This window comes from Sinocyclocheilus grahami, unplaced genomic scaffold, assembly GCF_001515645.1.
Source record: "Sinocyclocheilus grahami isolate Dianchi unplaced genomic scaffold, SAMN03320097.WGS_v1.1 scaffold288.1, whole genome shotgun sequence".
NCBI lineage: Eukaryota > Metazoa > Chordata > Actinopteri > Cypriniformes > Cyprinidae > Sinocyclocheilus > Sinocyclocheilus grahami.
In genome coordinates this window covers 2,171,752-2,191,301 of record NW_015505467.1, presented here as the reverse complement: position 1 = coordinate 2,191,301, position 19,550 = coordinate 2,171,752, and the positions used below count along the sequence as shown (strand labels likewise).

The window sequence follows — 19,550 nt, the reverse complement described above, 5'->3', positions numbered from 1 at the left end:
AGCTCATAGGGCAGATTAAAAAAAATTATGGTCACACTTTTTTTTTTTAAGGTCCAATTCTCGCTATTAACAAATGTGACCCGTGGTCCCCATGGTTGCAAGGGCTAATTTTGAGCTACAGGCACACAAAAAAAAAAAAAAAAGAAAAGAAAAATTTCGCTTTTGGTCGAATTTGAGGTTTTCACAAAAATGAGGTTTTCACAATAAAAAAAATGTGTTTGTTAAGCCGTCGTCTAGGGATCTCAATGCTCCAAATAGTAATTAAACATCTAAAAGTATCTTTATTTGAAAGTTTTCTGGCAGGAGTACCTTTTCTCCATTCACTTCTCACGCGCAATCCTGATACACATAAGCTATACACAGATTTACAGTAGGCTAAATGTATTTAAGTATTCACTCAAACATAATCTGTTATATCTGAAGTGAACATCTGGGGAACTGTTAGGGAAAGACATCGAATGTGTAACATTATATTAGATCCGTGCATTACACTAAGTCTCAAAATAGGCCGTCTGTTGCATTAATCTTAATCATAAAAAGAAAAGAGGGACACATATAAACAGCCAATATGCTAGTAGTATGCATGCTAATAAGCAACTAGTTAATAGTGAGAATTGGTCCTTATTATTATTTTAAATATTTATTTTTGGTCCATTTGCTTTTAGCACACTGCCCATGAGGCACCAACATTATTATTTTAATATTTTCTAAAATTCATTGAAAGCAAAAAATGAGATGTTCACTTTGCATATATATATATGCGTGTGTGTGTGTGGGAACTGTTAGGGAAAGACATCGAATGTGTAACATTATATTAGATCCGTGCATTACACTAAGTCTCAAAATAGGCCGTCTGTTGCATTAATCTTAATCATAAAAAGAAAAGAGGGACACACTGCTCTTGATTGAACTGCTTTTGTAGTTTTAATAATCAATGTATTTGTCATGAACACACTAAAGTAATTTTTACATTTAATTATTTGTTTTTCTTACTTCAATGCTTATGTGTGTCACAGTCTTCAGCGGGTGTGCCCAGGATGGCCACCAGATGACACTGTGTTCTGTGAGCACATGGCTTGTGTTGTGTTTGTTTGTTGCCATGTGCTCTCTCCTGTCTATTGTCTTGCCCCGCCCATCTTGTTACCTCATTATTGTTTAAGTTGCTCCACCTGTGTCTCCCTCGCTAGCCTCCTCATTTGGTTTCCTATTTATTCTCCTGGTGTCTGTAGTTCTGTGCTGATCAGTCGTTTTTTCATTGTGTGTGTTATGTCTGCATGAAGTGCAGTTCCTAGCCTGCATGTCTGTTTTTCCCCCTCTGGGTTGTTTTAGTTTAATTTTATTATTAAAAGAAAGAACCGTTCATCCTGCACTTGAGTCCTCGCTTCATCTCTCCACACGCACCGTGACAATGTTTAGATGTAAAATGAAAAAGAGTAATTCACTATAGACTTGTTTCTTTCTTATATTTGTTCTTCTTTGCATTGGTTATTTATAACAACAAAGTTAAAATAAAAAAGCTACTATTGTGATTATTAATCTAGTAATAAAATGTAAGAAAATGGGTGGGGGGTGGGGTGTTATATTGCTAGGTGATTTTGCTTTGGAACCTTCAGAAAACTTTAAATCATTGTTTTCTCTAAATTGACTTTGCTGACTCCATCGACTTCAAATAAAAAAATAAGTCTCATTATTCATTTTTAATAAGTCTCATTAGCACAGGTCACAAATCATTAACTATGACTTTTGCCTCAATAAACTCCTAATTTGCTTTTTATTAATAGTTAGTAAGGACGTTGTTAAATTTAGGAATTGGGTAGGATTAGGGATGTATATGGTCATGCAGAATAAGTGCTTTATAAGTACTAATAAACAGCCAATATGTTAATATAGGCATGCTAATAGTTAATAGTGAGAATTGGTCCCTTTACTAAAGTGTTTCAGGCACTATATTCCAAATACTGTATATTTATATAGTGTTTTTCATTGTTGTATTGTGCAACACAATTTGTGTGTGTGTGTGTGTGTGCGCGTGCGTGCGTGTGCGTGTGTGTGTGTGTGTGTGTGTGTGTGTGTGTTTATCTCAATAAAACTAGAGAAGGACATACAAGAAACCATGTATAGAAGAATGGGGAATTGGATTCGAACTGGAGTTGACAGAAGCACAAACTTTTAAGCGTTCCAAAAAGGACATAAATGTTGTGTAAAATGGTACTGTAAACTGGTACAGCCCAAGTTTTCTGAAGTGGCATGATTATTTTTGTATGATGTGCAGATTGAAATGTAAGCCTTTGTTCACTCTCAAATCAAATTAAAGCATTGATCAATGCACATAGACTACTTCAATTACGGTGAAATATACCTCAAACATCAACATACTGTATGTCAAACCTCATGGGTTCTCACACGACTCTGTTGACTTCTAAATGTATGGACAGAGATATGAGATATAAAATGGTGTCAGAATTTTCATTTTATGGTGAAATATTGTGTTAAACAAAGTATACAGTATGTAACTCTTATTCAATGATTCCATGTTCTTCAACTTTACTTGAGCAATACAATCTGCCTGTTTGGAATTACGTAGGGAAACTCCTAAAATCCCTGGAGGAAAAAATGAAATCCAAAGCAGTTAATCCTGTCAGTCACATTCAGGATAAGAATATTAGGATTAATTTTGGCATAGTGAAACAGACACTATACACTCTGTGTTTCATAATTCCATGACTAAAGTCCGGCTTACATGTATCATTTTGTGCGGTTTTGGTCTAATGGTGCCTATACTGTTCGCTAGTTTCTGATGAAGGTAAATATTAGATCTGTTTCAACAGTGTAAGGAGTTAAAGTTAGATTGACGTTCCATCTCTAGGATGGAAGATGACAGCCTTACTGTGGACTGAGGAAATATTTCATGGGGGCTATAAATTATGAAGCCACTCAAAACAAAGCACAAGAAGACTTGATCTGTGGTGGGAAGGCTCTCACATAGCAGTCAGAAAGAAGCTGACCGGAATTATAATTTCTCTACATCTGATATTTGTTTTGTTAAAGGAAGTATCTTATTACACCACCAACATTTTGGCAACCAAAAACAAATTAAATACAAATACTTAATCATTTTCCCTCCAGCAATTGCACCTACCTATAAAATAAAGATTTTATTTATTTTTTTATTTTTATTTTTTGAAGAAAATGTGAATGGTAGACTACTTCCTGCACAAAAGTTGACACCACAGTGCTAGTTTGGGTCAATGGTTGCTAAAACGTTTTTAGCATGTGGCTGTCCAGAATGCCATTAAAATTCCAATTCTGCCTATGAATTTCAATTGAAATGCAGAATCGCAATTCAAATTTCAGTGGAAGTTTTAATCACTTTGGTATTCATAATCTCACAACAGATCATCGAGCACTTTTAACAAACATTTCACTGCAGTATATTTTCAGTTGATTTAGTTCAAGACAAATGCAACATTTAATAAGGCTTTCATCTTTATTTAGCCTTCATTTAAAGTAACTGCCTTTAATAATGTCATGAACATTAAACTTTTAATTTGTGTCTGATCTCATTTATTTGAATACATTTGTCTATCATATAATCCAGCTGATCTAAATGCTAAATCGATGAATCATTTGGTACATCTGTTTCTGTATATCTATATTCTAACTAGTTTGCATTTTCCAAAAAGTAAATAGGAACATTTGCAATTTGTGAAAATAGAGCAGGATAGAGTACAAAGAAGAAGCAATCAATGACTCCGTAACCATGAGACAGATCAGAGACCCATCAGAAGGAAGGAAGACAGATGGCTGTTGCAATAAACACAGGCATTTTGCATTACAATATGCCATGAAATTCTGTAAACGCAGGTCTTACCATGGTATAGAGACTGCCAAATGACTGTAACTCACCCTTCAACTGAATTGAGAACATTTAAAGTATTTGCAGAAAACTATTCTAGCACAAAACGGTAGCGCTTTACTTTACAGTCCTGTTCCACGTGTGCACTGCTTATTGTAGCAATTAAAATAACTGTGTAATAACTAGGAACTAACCCTGAATCTACCTCTAAACCTAACCTTAGCCCATGTAATTACCCAAGTTTAGTATAAACTAAACTTGGGTAAGTACACTTCGGATACACTGCAAGTACATGTACACTCTTAAAAATAAAGGTGCTTCAAAAGGTTCTTCAAGCGATGCCATAGAAGAACCATTTTTGGTTCCACAAAGAACCATTTAGTCAAAGGTTCTTTAAAGAACCATCTCTTTCTTACCTTTTTATAATCTGAAGAACCTTCTTTCGCCCCAAAGAACCTTTTGTGAAACAGAAAGGTTCTTCAGATGTTAAAGGTTCTTTAGTTTAGAATAGCCTTGAAGTTTGACGTTTTAGACCTTATCGAACAAATACAATATAGACTTGAGTTGAATTCAGTATTCAGCAACAGGGCCATTTTAGGCATAGGTGAGCTAAGCGGTCGCCTAGGGCGCCACCAGCTGAAGGGGCGCCAATGAGCGCACGTACTGGCACTTTTAGTAGTGTTGTGATAAAGAGTGGCACGGTCACCCTAAAATATGACTGCCGCCCCCACTGGATCCCCCAACATTATTGGGCTAGAGTACTGTCAATCTGACGATGCCTGTATGCTACTAGATCAGAGTGCTGTCCAAAAGGTGTGCGTTTTTTGCGCCAATGCATTGTTAAAGGATCAGCGTGTCATGTAATATTCCCATATAAACTTTAACATCCAATGAAAAAATATTTGTATAGTAAAATTCGCTAATTCACGAGATCAATACATCCTTTATTAGACCGCTTTGTCGAGTTAAATGCATCCTTACGGTGTCGAAATGCTGAATCAATTCATTAACTTCCAACAGCGCTTAATGGGAGCAGCGTCATAGAGGGCAGAGCGTCACGTTATTTAAAGGGGACGTTAACGAGTAGCAAATGATTAAGTAGCTGCATTGGTTACTTTTATGCCACTGATAAAGCTTTTATATGTAGTTTGGGGTAACAAAGGGGTTTTATAGGTTTGACTGAAACAATAATGCAATAACTGACACTTTAAATCAATGTTTCAAGAAACAACAACATAAAAATTGAACAAAAAACAGATAAAGACAAAAAAGTAGCCATTGATAATATCTAAACAATATGTTGTAGTATAGTATATAGTATCCAAATCAAAATGTAATAAAATTAATTTATGTGTGATTTATGTGTAAATTATGTGCAATGTCTTAGCCACTAGGGTTTGTTACATAGGGCTATACGGGCATCTATCTAGTAGTATTACAGATACTCAATTGTGCAAAATGTTTATCTTAACAGTCAATTTACAAATAATGCATTCAGATATGTGGAACTCAATGCACTGAATCTCCACAAATTAGTGTTGTTACTATGACAACCAATTTGAATGTGACAAGCAACTGGTGTCTGAAAAGAATTTTATATATACAGTATATATATAATTTTTTTAGGGGGGGCAATAGGGATTTCGCCTAGGGCGTCAAATTGTCTAGAAACGCCCTGTTCAGCAACAATATAGGATTATATACAGTCAGTACAGTCTGCTAGGACAGGAAATCCAGACATCCCCCTCTTCTCTTTCCTACATTCTTCTGAAAAAAGTTGTTGACATCTTTTTGTGTCTGGGGCTTTTGATGGAAGAGCAATACAAGTTGTTTCTCTGAAGAAGGGCTTCTCTTCCTGGGATTGTGTCATAAGCTTGTTCTCGGCAGCGTGTGAAGGCTGCTCCCCAAGCCAAGAGCGGGGCCTGGTCCTCACCAGCGCTCATAAATGTTTGACTGATATTCACAATGCTTTCTGGCCCATGACCACAATGCAATGGCTTACTGTTACAGCTTTAAGGAAGAAGAAGAAGAAAAAGGAAAAACTGGAGCACGTGTGAGAGTTATCCAAAATGTTGAGTATGTGAGGACGATCCTATGATTCTGCCTCAGGTGTCAGAGGATGTTTCTTTTAATAAAAACAGCAGAAAACTGAAGTGCTGTTGAAATTTGTATGCAAACCCCTCTGAGGAAAAATCTCACCCTTGTGTTTAATATGCATTGTGCATTCTGTACAAGAAAAACATTGTGGCATACATGGTAGTACCATGGTTCTTTGTAAATACTGTAGTGTAAAAATATTGTAATCATTCAGTATTCATAAATGAAATTCAGTCATGAGTCTGAAAAATTGTTTTCATTCATTAAGGGCAAGTTATTTATTTTTCATTGGCTCAAGTTAAAAAATATGGATGTGAATCATTACCCTAATTTCTTTTAATTGGATGAATGAAACATTTTTTTCAGTGTACTTTTTTGTACTTTTTAGCTGGTTCTGTTGTTGTTGTTGTTAAACTCCAAGGCATATAACAAAAAATTACCTGCAACAAAAATAACCAAGACACTCTCATGATTAGCACAAAATGGCGAAATTGTACAGTAATGCATGTCTTTTATAGTTTATTTTCCTATTACAATTTTGATTATTTTAAAGTGTTGAGCTTTATGGTTAAGTTACGTATATATCATACATTTTAATATGACCCAAGTAGCATGATTTCATAATTGTTTTTGTGATTTCAAATGAATTATTACAATAACTCATGAAACAGTGTTCAAATCAATATACAGTAGTAACTATTGTGACTGCAAAGTTGGTGTACTTGTTTCTAAAAGTATAACATTAAGCACCTTTTTGTATATATGAAATATGTAATGAAAAGTTTAAATATGTGATAAAATTATAAGAATTTTTGAAGATAAGTATAGTCGTGTGAACAGGTCTTTTAATTGTGTGTTTTAAGCGTGTTGACATTTTTGAAAAGCAAAATCTCCTCAAACACCACCAGTATGCAGCATCCACCTTGCTTTGAAATATTAAAAACTGTCTAAAATTTTTAACTTTCTATTTCATGGTTTTTCAATATTGTCAAAACATTTTTTTCCCCCAGTGGCTCATCCAATGATGTGAGTTATTAGACCATAGTTATTCATGCCACTGTCATTATTTATGCATTTTAGCTTGTGACATTACCGTGCCAGAAATTAGGCACTTCACCTTTAAACAGAGTGTTGTTCTCTACACTACATCCTTTATTAATAAAGTCACCTTGGCGTAGCCTATATGCTATGCTGTGTTTATCATTCTCAAAGTACTAAAATAGCCTATGAAGTATCTTATAATCACATTGGCCAAAGCTGATTGGGGCATGAGTACACAATGCAGGCAGCACAGAAAAAGACATTCAGTTATTTTAGAGACGGTCTAAATTTTATTGCATTGGCTTTTTATTCCACACGCTACACGAAATAGCAGTAACCCTCAGAAGTAATTTTGCTGGAACTAACGAGCTGAGAGAGGGAAGGTGCTCCTCACTTCAGCTAAAACAGCTTTGATGAACGACCGCTGTCCCACGGCGCACATTGTCATTAGCCTGACACCAGATAGAAGTTAAGTCTTAAGAAAATGGAAAATTGATTTACCTCTATTTTGCTTTGGAGCAAATGGTTAATTCCCTGAAATTCAGACCTACTGCATAAACGATGCAAGAGTCACTGCCTATTTTTCTTCTTCTTCTTCTTCTTCTTCTTCTTCTTCTTCTTCTTCTTCTTCTTCATTTTATCTTCCAACAGGAATGACAATTTAAGCAGCTGCTGTCTAGGTAACAAGTCTGCATTGATTTACTATGAAATGCAACACGAACATCCAATGACCAGTTGAAGAATTGGAAAATAAGTTGAATCTCTACAGCTGAATAAATTATTTAGTAAAGTTCTGTGTCTTTTATAAGCATAATGGGCTTGGCTTTGAAAATGGGTTCTGTAAAAAGAACACTAAAAGCAAAGAGTATGAATGTTGAAATAGGGCTGATTGATTCTTGAAGACAGAGAGAGATGCTGTATGTAGTTCTTTTACCTGCAGAAATTGCATGTGCACAAGCAGACTGTAATAATGGCAATCTTCTCCTCTTTGACAGACACTTTTCCAGTAGTAATAAATAGAGGAGATTGAGTCTAGTCATCACATTTTGTACTCAGTGAATATTTCTCAGGTTGAGTTCATTTTTAAAAGTCAATATCTGAGTAGGCAAACATGTCAAATACAGTCTACAAGAAAGCTATTGAACATGTCCACACTTATTGCTATAAGGAAAACGTCCTAGTCCTACAGCAGGGTATACTGTCACAAGAATATATCTGGTCTTGATATATAAAATACAATACAGTATATACTGTATAATATTTGATCTGTAAAATGATCTATTTCATGGATCTTCAGACAACAAACATATATTTATACCACAAAAGATGTCTAAAGTTGAAAAAAAAAGCTTTTGAACAGATTCCATATCTGTGTTTTAAATGTATTATCATCGTTTTAAAGGCTTTTCAGTATATAATATGATGTAATGCAATACAATAATATAATATAATATAATATGATATAAAATAATATAATATAATATAATATATAAAACTTTGAAATATTTCATGGCTCTTCAATAATAGCATATAACTATTCTATTCTATTCTATTCTTATGCAAGACACAAAAAATGTTTGTCTAAACTGTCTTTTATTATTATTATTATTATTAATATTTATTTATTTTGCATGTCTGATCACAATAGATATTTTAGTAATATAATATAATACAATATTAGGTCCGAATTCACAAATAAAATAAAATAAATAATCATAATTAGCAACAGTTTTGAACTGGGTGTTTGAAATCTATGTACAAATCTGCTGCTATCGAAAATGTTGGTCCTTACAATATTTATATTATTGTAGCTCAAACCGTAGAGCATTATGCATAGTGCTAGAGAATGCATGATGAACTTATAAAATGGAATATACAGTAAGTTGTTTTGAATAAATGCATTTGTGAAATGTATTAATTCAGTGTCAAGCCCCTGGAAAGGTTTCCGTCAACAGGTGTGGGATTAACAAACAATACAACACTTCCATCTAGTGTTTGATTTCAAGACCACAAAACCAGAAAAAAATGAGCTCATTTTCAGTGGATAAATGTTGCTATATTTTTAATTTATATATACATGCAAGTGCTGTCTCTTTAATGATCCAAGGTCAGAAAAGATAACAAAAATTAGTCTGGTCTATATCATGGTATGTTTTAACTAATTGAAAGGTTTAGATAACCAGAGGCAGACACGAGGGGAATCAAGCAATGTTCAAGGACTAGTATAATTAAACTGAATGTTGAAATAGGGATTCTTAAACTGAAGGTCAAATGTTAATTGTTGAATGAAGGGTACTTTTCAGCTGTGTGCATAATTCATCTTTCAGTGATGTCCCATAGCATTTTCACATAAAGGAAACTAATACAATTTTATTGGACTTTAATTTTAACATATTCAGCCATTGCGATTTTATTTACTGCAAATAACTTCAACTTTTGGTAACTTTTACTCTTTGTTATACTGTTTGTTATACAAAGGATTATGAGTTTTTTTTTTCATCCTTCTAATTCCAATTTTAAATTCTGCAAATATGACTTATCAAAAATGTATTACAAAAAAATCTTAATTGTTCTTGTCTTATTGCCATAAATAATGAGAAATTGTATTGCAAATTCAATAAATGGAGTATAGTAATTGTGATAACTAAATAATACCAAACATAGCACGTGTTTAATAAATAGTAACAGTGACAACAATAGCGTACAAAACTGCAATAAGGCAGTCAGAACGCAATATTAGCGCTTGGAATAAATTACATTTTTCATTTCTTTGTGGATTTTACACCATGCCAACGGTCATTGGCACACATTCAGGCACTCTTCAATCAATATCAGTGCTACATTTGCAGTGCTTTGTTTCTGGCACTGTGAACCTTTCAGCATGAAGCCCAGGGCAGTCAGCAGCCTGTGAGAATTGGCTGTTAGCCATTTTGAAGGGTAAGAAGTCAACTAAGGTGATATTTAATATGTTCAGACCTTTGCTCTTATCAAACGCCCCCGAATTTAGTTTTTTATCGCCTTGTAAATATTAAGTGTAACCATTTCTAAAATACATTATAAGCTCTTTGATCTTCCTAATCCAACAGTAAGCAAAATGCGGCTGTTCTGACTGAGAACAGAAGCAGAGAACACTCAGCGTTCTACATGAGTGATGTTCTAAATACTCCCGTGGTCTCCTGACATCAGGATTGGGACTGACAGACTTAGTTAGACCTGAGGCCTGTCAGCATGAATTTAAATGAAATCCCAATGTCTTTTAGCCATTTATGTTTTAGATTTTAGTTTTGCTTTTAATCATGTGCATAGACTATCTTAGCTGGTCCCTCACCATAGGACGCTGCGTTCCCACCTTACCTTAAGTGACTTAAACAAAACGTATTTTGTCAACCAACCAGCTACTTGTCCATGCTAGTCCATTAACAAGACAACCATCAAATCAGCATAAACCAGCATGGAAGTTTATGTTGATCTAAGGTGGGGTCTTTTCAACAGGAATATATGTGTCCTTCAACAAAAGCAATAGGGGACAAATTTAAATGACAACTGATTGCTTGTCAGATTATAAGCATATAGTATTATTTCAATATAACTTATTTTTAAATTATCTTGTGGCCCCCTGGTTTCAAACTACCATTTTATTTCCTTTAATTTATTAATTTAATTTTAATTTAAGAGCACTTATTATGGAAATAATATACTTTAGAAGAATATACTCAAGCGTGAACTGAATGCAATGTTGTTTAGAATTAAATGAAACTGTATTATAGTTTAGTATGCAATTATGTATTATGAAATTAGTTGAATTGGTGCTTTTTTGACCCACTTAAGTAGATCTTTATGATTAATGTTATACTTAGTCTATATAGTCATTGGATGAACAAGTATTTATGTTAAACTAAGATGTAAGCTACTTTAATGTCACTACTGTTAAATATGTAGGCCTATGTATTTAAATATATCTGTAATTACACATTTACAATGATAAAGTTGTGATTTACGTTTACGGTCAGGGGCGCATTAATGCACGGGCTTCAAGGGGCTGAAGCCCAGGGAAAGGGGGCCCACTGGCTGCAGGGAAATTATATTTTTTGAATAATTATTTATATGGGAGTAGTGACAACAGCGTTCTGTAAACAAACGCACACACTCATTTTTAGCGATGCCTTGGTTGTAGTGGCCTTGATAGTGAATGGCTCAATTTAGGTTCTCCCACACAGTTTGTATAGTTGGTATGTTCCACGTGTTCAATCCGTATACTGTAAGCGGAATGTAAATTGCATTCGCTAGTAAATAACCACAGCACAAGAGTATCTTTATGTCAATGTAACCCCTCTCTCCCGGGTCCTCACCGCCACACCTCGTTCTGAGTGGGTCTCGAACCCGGGTCTCCGGCATGGGAGGTGGATGCACTAACAAGGAGGCTAAAGACTGCAGCCACTAGCATGCCTCTTGAGAGAAGGGGAGTGAGGTTTACCTGCACAGCACCTACCGCTGGCCTCTGTTTCACTCACCCCCCTAAGCCTCACTCCCATCTGGGTCACGGCACCAATGTAACCCCTCCCTCCCGGGTCCTCACCGCCACGCCTCTTTCTGAGTGGGTCTCCGGCATGGGAGGCGGACGCACTAACAAGGAGGCTAAAGACTGCAGCCACTAGCATGCCTCTTGAGAGAAGGGGAGTGAGGTTTACCTGCACAGCACCTACCGCTGGCCTCTGTTTCACTCACCCCCCTAAGCCTCACTCCCATCTGGGTCACGGCACCAATGTAACCCCTCCCTCCCGGGTCCTCACCGCCACGCCTCTTTCTGAGTGGGTCTCCGGCATGGGAGGCGGACGCACTAACAAGGAGGCTAAAGATGTTTTACCTGCACAGCACCTACCGCTGGCCTCTGTTACATCAACACGCAGATTAACAGAAAAACAACACTGCTGTGTGAACGGAACTGGACCGGACAACGTTCTGTAATGTCATACAAGTGGCTACGTTTACATGCAACCAAATAATCCGTTTGTAATCGGATTGACGGCTCAATCGGACTGAAAAGTCTTCATGTAAACACCTTAATCGTTCCGATTGAGCTCGATCAGAATGAAATTTCGATCGGATTGAAGGGGGTGGTTTATTCCTTTTCTCATATGATTGAGAGTGCATGTAAACACTCGATCGGATTGCACCCCGAAACTGAAAGGACTGCGCATGTGCAGAGAAGCAGAAATCGCGTAATGACGCATGACGCGCAGAACGAGCGGTTCTTCCTTTTGAATAAAGTGTTGTATAAATGCCTGTACTGTCATTATAAAACTCTCCTTTCATTGGGCAACTGTGAAGTGGAGCAGGACAACCTCCCACCAGTCCTTGTTTTGGATTCTCATCCACAGGCAACCCGTTTTGGGCACGGGGAGGGGCATTTTTTGCGTGATAAATATGGGCAGTACAGCACAGCGGTTTATATGTATACGTATCCATAAATGGATAAATATTAATTCTGCTGTTAAAAACAAATAAAGAAACCGTGTATGAGAGTGGTTCTTATGTGCAAACAGTGAGAAACTCTGTTTTTTGTGCAGTGTGCGCATGTAAAAAAAAAATCAGATTTGAAGCATTGTGACAAAAACGCGCACATCAACCCGATCACTTTATTTAGCGTTCATGTAAACGCTACATTCAGATTCATCAATCGGAATGAATTCAGATCCGATTGAACCAAAAATGGTGCATGTAAACGTAGCCAGTGAGAGTTCTGTAACTTGCTTGGATGTAATCTGTGTGTCCATAAATACTGCTGCTTCAAAATCTCAATTTTAAATCTGGGGATGGAAAAATAGGAATTGTCCTATTGCTTAAATGTGATCATTAAACTTTATACGCTGTGATTTAACTAATTAAACGCGAGCATGTCATGTTTCCAAATAAAAACGCAGTTAGCAATCACCAAATAACCCACATTTATGTCAACATGCCAGGTTGTTTTGATCTACTGATGATGAATTAATATTTTGTGTGATTTATGGTGTTTAAATCATACCTGTAAACTCACATTCCAGCCAGGAAAGTTTTGATGACATTTTCCTTTCATATTACCTCCGCATGATGCCCGTAGTGTTTATTTATGTAAGGTCTATATAATTCTGCTGTTCCGAAAGCGCCACCTTGTGGCAAAGAGTGAATTTGCATATTCGCTTATATTCACATTTTACACAGAACAGTGTTGTGAATGTTAACTGGCATATTAACAACACAAAAAACGAATTTTGACAAATAATTGTTAGGAAGCTTAACAAAAAAAAGAGTTTTTCTGGGGTCAGGGGGCCTACTGTAATGCTGTAGCCCAGGGGCCTTTGGTTATCTTAAGTCAAGTCAAGTCAAGTTTATTTGTACAGCGCTTTTCACGATACAAATCATTGCAAAGCAACTTTACAGCAAATTAAGTTTCTACAATATTTAGTGGTAGCTTATCAGTGGTGACTGTCAGTTAATGTACGGAAAAATCAATTTAAGATGTAATAAAACGCGCCCCTGTTTACAGTAGGCTATATGTAAAATAGCCTATATATTAACTTTAAACGTAGGCTACTATCATATACTAACTCACTACATTTAAAATTATAATAAAGAACTTTACATGTGATTTAGTAGGTTAGTCACCACATCAAAATAAGTGTAGCCTACTTCCTCAAAGCATGACAAAAGATTTTTTTTTAAACATATTGTTTTAAAATGTTTTTGAAAATTACACTTTTAATTTGACATGATTACACTGATCTGTAACTGAGATTATATAGATCAGTGCATGATTACAGAGTGCACTTTTTAAAAATACATATGCCACTGATCAAAGGTACACTCAAAATATAAATACAGTTATTTATGCACTTACTATTACATTATCAGCAAGTGCTTTTATTTTATTTATTTATTATACTTTTAAGGTTTGTAGTAGGCTACACTACAAGTTTATTGTTTTATGAAAATATAACTAATAAAAAAACTCTACATTTAAAATTATAATAAAGAACTTTACATGTGATTTAGTAGGTTAGTCACCACATCAAAATAAGTGTAGCCTACTTCCTCAAAGCATGACAAAAGATTTTTTTTTTAAAACATATTGTTTTAAAATGTTCTTTAAAATTACACTTTTAATTTGACATGATTACACTGATCTGTAACTGAGATTATATAGATCAGTGCATGATTACAGAGTGCACTTTTTAAAAATACATATGCCACTGATCAAAGGTACACTAAAAATATAAATACAGTTATTTATGCACTTACTATTACATTATCAGCAAGTGCTTTTATTTTATTTATTTATTATACTTTTAAAGTTTGTAGTAGGCTACACTACAAGTTTATTGTTTTATGAAAATATAACTAATAAAAAAACAGAGCATAGCATAAGACAGTCAGTGCTATACAAAGTGTGACATTAATTAGTAACTGGAACTGAAAATAATGTCATAATATTTTTAACATGTTAATGACTTTTTGTTTCGTAAAAATTTCAGAGACAATCAAATTCCACTAAAAATACCTTAAATATTGGGGATGAATTTAAGCATTTGTGTTGGCTACACTACAAGTATTTTGTGCGTCTTGGTGACGTTATTTGGCGTAATTTAAAGAGGGGTGGGGGCTTTTGTTTTGACGGCGATGTGGCCCGGAAGTGCTTTAATCACACTGCCAACATTACACTCGGCTAGCTGGTGGTCAGTGATGGTCGATACTGCGGAATAGGTAACAAACTAGATGGGTTTTCTGCGACAAAACAGTGTCGCCTGTTAAGGAATCACAATGCCATTAAGTGCAGCCTGAGATCAGAGAAGTAGACTATGAAAACAATTCACAAATCTGTTGATTTGTTTGTTTAATCGCAGACCGATTGCTATGATTTAAGTTAGCCTTTGCTAAGCGCGACGTGATTCTGTGTGATTAAAGTTGAGCAACAGCGTTCAGATAATCGACCAGGTCAATGTACCAAGAACTCCGAACCGACTTTACAGCAGATCAGCAGTGGGTGTTCGTGTTTAATCGTCTGATTTGTAAGGATACATGCATAAAACTGACTAGCTAACCAGCTAATACACCAATCCAAGTACGTTAAGAAGGATCTGCTGGCACCAGACATCGGTCGATTGTACAGGATCTGCTGTTAAACTCTAAAGTGATTCTCCGACTGAGACAGCGGTGTATCTTTAGCTGAAATGGATGACTTCAGCTCCATCAGTCTGCTGTCTCTGGCTATGCTAGTCGGCTGCTATGTGGCTGGGACAATTCCCCTGGCTGTCAACTTCTCTGAGGTGAGCCTTAACTTGAGTTGAACGTGTCTACAATAGTTTATGTTGTGTTCAGTCCATGAGAGTTTCTCAATGTACCTTCCTGCAGAGATAAGTTCTCTCCAGAAAGCTAACCCCGAGAAGATAGTCGTCCAGCATGTGCAAGTGCTGAGGACTGGGATATCTCCAAAAGTTTGCGCACCCTTGATTTAAGCTGCTCAATAGTCTTAAAAGTGTTGAATGTGATATCAACCGTCAGTTTGTACTGTAGACACACGCTGTTTAATTTACCACCTACGCTGTATTTGTTTACACTTTTGACACGGAACTGATTTTAAAATGCGGTTCAGATTGATTTTCTGGACAAACGAGCTGTAAAACATGTTTGTAGTGACCAGTGTTGGGGAAAGTTACTTTTAAAAGTAATTAATTGCGTTACTCCATAAAAAAGTAACGAATTACGTTACTTAGTTACTTTTTATGGAAAGTAATGCATTGCGTTACTTTTGCGTTACTTTTTAAATCTGGACAGGGCTTTGTTTTTAAAATAAAAAAGTTATATTTTTGGCAAATATCTAAGCCTATTCACACCAAACGTGAAATGAATAAGCCTCAGGCCGAAGGGAAAGTAAATTTACGTCCATACAGTAGAATGCAGAAGAAAGACATTTCAACACTTCAGCAATAAAAAAAAAAGACACAAATGTTTATCTAGAGTAATTTGTGCTTATTAGTACGGTTGAACTGGATCATCGAAGGTCAGAAGCAAAGACATCTGTTAATAGAATGGGGTTAAATACTTAAAGCATATTTGTGTTGTTTAACATTTAATTATCGCAGGTTTGCGTCATATTCTGAGTTGCATTATTTTAATTCATTTTGAGGAATACTGAATCTGTGTTTTTTTGTGTGTGAGTGAGATGAATTAATGCATATTCATATTTATTTTAGAACTACAGTAACATCTGATTTCTCTCAACATGAGGACAGGAGAGCTGTCAATCAATACATTGGGGGAAAAAAAGTAACTTGCGTTACTTATTTGAAAAAGTAACTCAGATATTCTCTTGTAAATTAAAAAGTTTTAATTACTAGTTACTTGAAAAAAGTAATCTGATTACGTAACTCACGTTACTTGTAATGCGTTACCCCCAACACTGGTAGTGACTAATGCAGAAACGTGGGAGGCATTTAAAACTCTGAGGTAAAGTTCTTCAGTTTTGAATTAGCAGTTGAATGTACCCATACACTGAAATTCAGAATTGTATGCATGCATGTATGTATTTTACATAATAATTCACTAATATTTTACTAGGTACACTACCGTTTAAATACTATTTATTACGCTCAACAGGGCTATTTGTTCCAAAACAAATACAGTAAAATGGCAATATTGTGAAATATTATTACAATTTGAAATAACTGTTTTTAATATACTCTAAATGTCATTATTCCTGTGTTGACAAATCAGAATTTTCAGCAGCCATTACTTCAGTCATCAGTGTCATATAATCCTTCAGAAATCATAAGGGTTTTAGGAAAATAAAAAACCTTGACTTTTAATGGTATGTATAAGCTGATGCTGTTCTCAAAATCACCAAATATTAGTTAATTTATCTGCCTAGCCATTCTATTGCTCTGTCTGTGGTGCTTATGGCCCTGGTTTTGACCCAGATGAAGTTTATGTCTATAAGGATTTTATGATTTCTGTGAGTTGGGATTGTACCAGCATGCTTCTCTTGATTAATATATATATATTTAAACCTATTTTTATGATATCCAGCTTTTGCATATGAAGTTAACCTGATATCAACCCCACCTAAATACATAATTTAGTGACCTAAATGCAAGTGTTTGTGACCTAAATGCAAGTTTTTGTGACTACTCTTCTATCTTCAGGAGAAGCTGAAGTTGGTGACAGTGTTGGGAGCCGGGCTGTTGTGTGGCACTGCGCTGGCTGTCATTATTCCAGAGGGAGTTCATGCACTCTATGAGGAAATGCTGGAAGGTGAGATTCGACTTTATGCTTCAGTTGATGCATTGATTCCTTTTCTATTCAATGCACGAAATATTTCATATTTAATAGTTCTTCATTCCTAAATCCTTATCTGATATGTAGATGTTTATCTGTAGTAGTAAACGCTAGAGCCCGACCGATATGGGTTTTTTGGGACCAATACCGATATTAGGGAGTAAAAAAAGGTAGATATCGGCCGATATTCTTTGTGTATATTATAGTACAGTACCAGTCAAAACTTTGGACACTTTCCCATTCGTGTGTCCACACATTTGACTGGTACTATATATAGAATACAGTATATACATCAGTGGCGGCATTTCACAAAACCATAGGGTATGGCGCATGCGCTGGGGGGGTTGAGTATTCTACTGAAATAGGCTACAGGGGGAAAAAAGTCAATAATTAAACAACACTGCATCGTCAGTGTTGGTATTGTATCAGACACTTGCACTTAACAGGCTATATGAAAAACAAGCTCAAATAGAGCTAACAAGGTTTTTGGCCGGCGAATGAGGAGATCTGTGTTTTGTCTGTCAATAAAGTGCTTCACATTATACACTTTCATCAACTTTTACAGGTTATATAACTATAATTATTGTTGCTATATGGGCGCTTAGTTTTTCTTGTTTAATACGCTTGGCCAAAATCTCATGATAAGCGCTTATGCACAGGATATTTAAAACGTAGTAATGGAGGCAGGGCATTTAACAATAAACTTTATTATCCAAAATGAGTCTGACATCAGTGCACTGAACGGTAAAGTTGAAGTTTATTCAACTTTAATTCAATTCCATTCAACTTTATTCCATTAGTATTTAACTTCGAAACATTCATTCACGGATTTGCGCTACTGTCTTCACGCACAGATGAAACTTACTAGAGAAGCGTGACATAATATACCTCTGTAAATAAATACAATATAAATTCACGTCTCGCGCACTTTAATGCCCTTTGAATGTAACGTGTATGTTCCCTTGGAACTGGAATCATGGCGGAATTTCATGTGAAGTCCACTTCGCAGGGCCCTTACGGTCGAATAAGACAACGCTTGAATGCTGCTGCTTGAACAAGTCCTTACTGAAGTGAAAGTGTTGACTGGTGTCACTATCTCGCGAACGCGCCGGCGGCGCCACTAAATTCGGGGGATCCCTTCAGCTCGAGGAGCCCTCTTGAAAGCCACCCTCCGCGTGTAGGTAGCCCCCCGGGATCGCTTGATCGGTCGGCGACGGACTGCGAATTTAACCACCCCCACTCCCGAACCCCGGGGGCTATCGACGCGGCAGTGGTCTCATTCGAAAGTGGGCCTCTAGACGTACACTTGATTCGCGTTCAAGAGGGTTCCTCGAGCTGAAGGGATCACCAGAATTTGGTGAGTGTTCACCGCGCCGTTACGGAGATATGGCCATTCAAAGTTTCAATGGTTTTCCATAGACTTAAGCTTTAAAGCGTTTCATCCAGGTCGCCAGTAGCAAACAATGGAGCATGCTCTGCTGGACAAACTAAGTAATTACACCATTTCAAGCATTTTATCTTCGTTATATGTTCTGTAAAAAAAAATTAATATCGGCGGGATATTCACCGATATATCGACAACAGGCTCATATCGGCAAAACGATATATCGGTCGGGCTCTAGTAAACGCTACAGATTAACTAGTATCCGAACAAAGACATTTTACTGGAATGAATCAAACTGTACATCACTTCATATGAGACAGAGCAGGTTTGGATAATATGCTGTGCACAAGTACATTGTGACATTAATATAGCTTCGTAGTGTTTTGTCATGCTAAACCACAACTTCTTGCTACTATATGTTAGTAGTGACAACTTTATTTAGTTCCCATTACTGATTATATAAATGACTCCAAAGCTGTGTCCACTCATGTTTTGGTTTAGGTGGGCACCACCATGGCCACGGGCAGGTGGAAGCAGAAGTTTCTGAACAGAAGGTTGTAGAAGGAGTCGTAGGACAAAGCACTGAACACGGCCACAGTCACGAGCAGCTCCACGCGTATATCGGCGTCTCTCTGGTGCTGGGCTTCGTCTTCATGCTGCTGGTGGATCAGATCGGCAGTTCTCACATGCACAGCAGTGATGGTCAGTACGACGCTGGTGTTTTTGTTTTTCACCAATTAGAATGGTATAAAGTGTAAATCTGTTCTCTCCACATTTTTAGATCCAGAAGCAGCAAGGACTGCTAGCTCTAAGGTCACCACCACACTTGGATTGGTCGTTCATGCTGCAGGTAAAAAAAAA

General features: G+C 36.3%; 1 protein-coding gene across 1 annotated transcript in view; it reads left to right on the top strand.

Annotated features, from left to right (window-relative positions):
• Nucleotides 1–14,660: 14,660 nt before the first annotated feature.
• slc39a9 (solute carrier family 39 member 9) overlaps nt 14,661–19,550 on the top strand; it is a 10,326-nt gene continuing 5,436 nt past the window's right edge. Inside the window, exons 1-4 of the mRNA XM_016292606.1 lie at nt 14,661–15,297; nt 17,173–17,281; nt 19,191–19,391; nt 19,471–19,535. Coding sequence (XP_016148092.1) covers nt 15,202–15,297; nt 17,173–17,281; nt 19,191–19,391; nt 19,471–19,535 — 471 coding nt within the window. The 5' untranslated portion in view covers nt 14,661–15,201. The remainder of the gene's footprint in view (nt 15,298–17,172; nt 17,282–19,190; nt 19,392–19,470; nt 19,536–19,550) is intronic.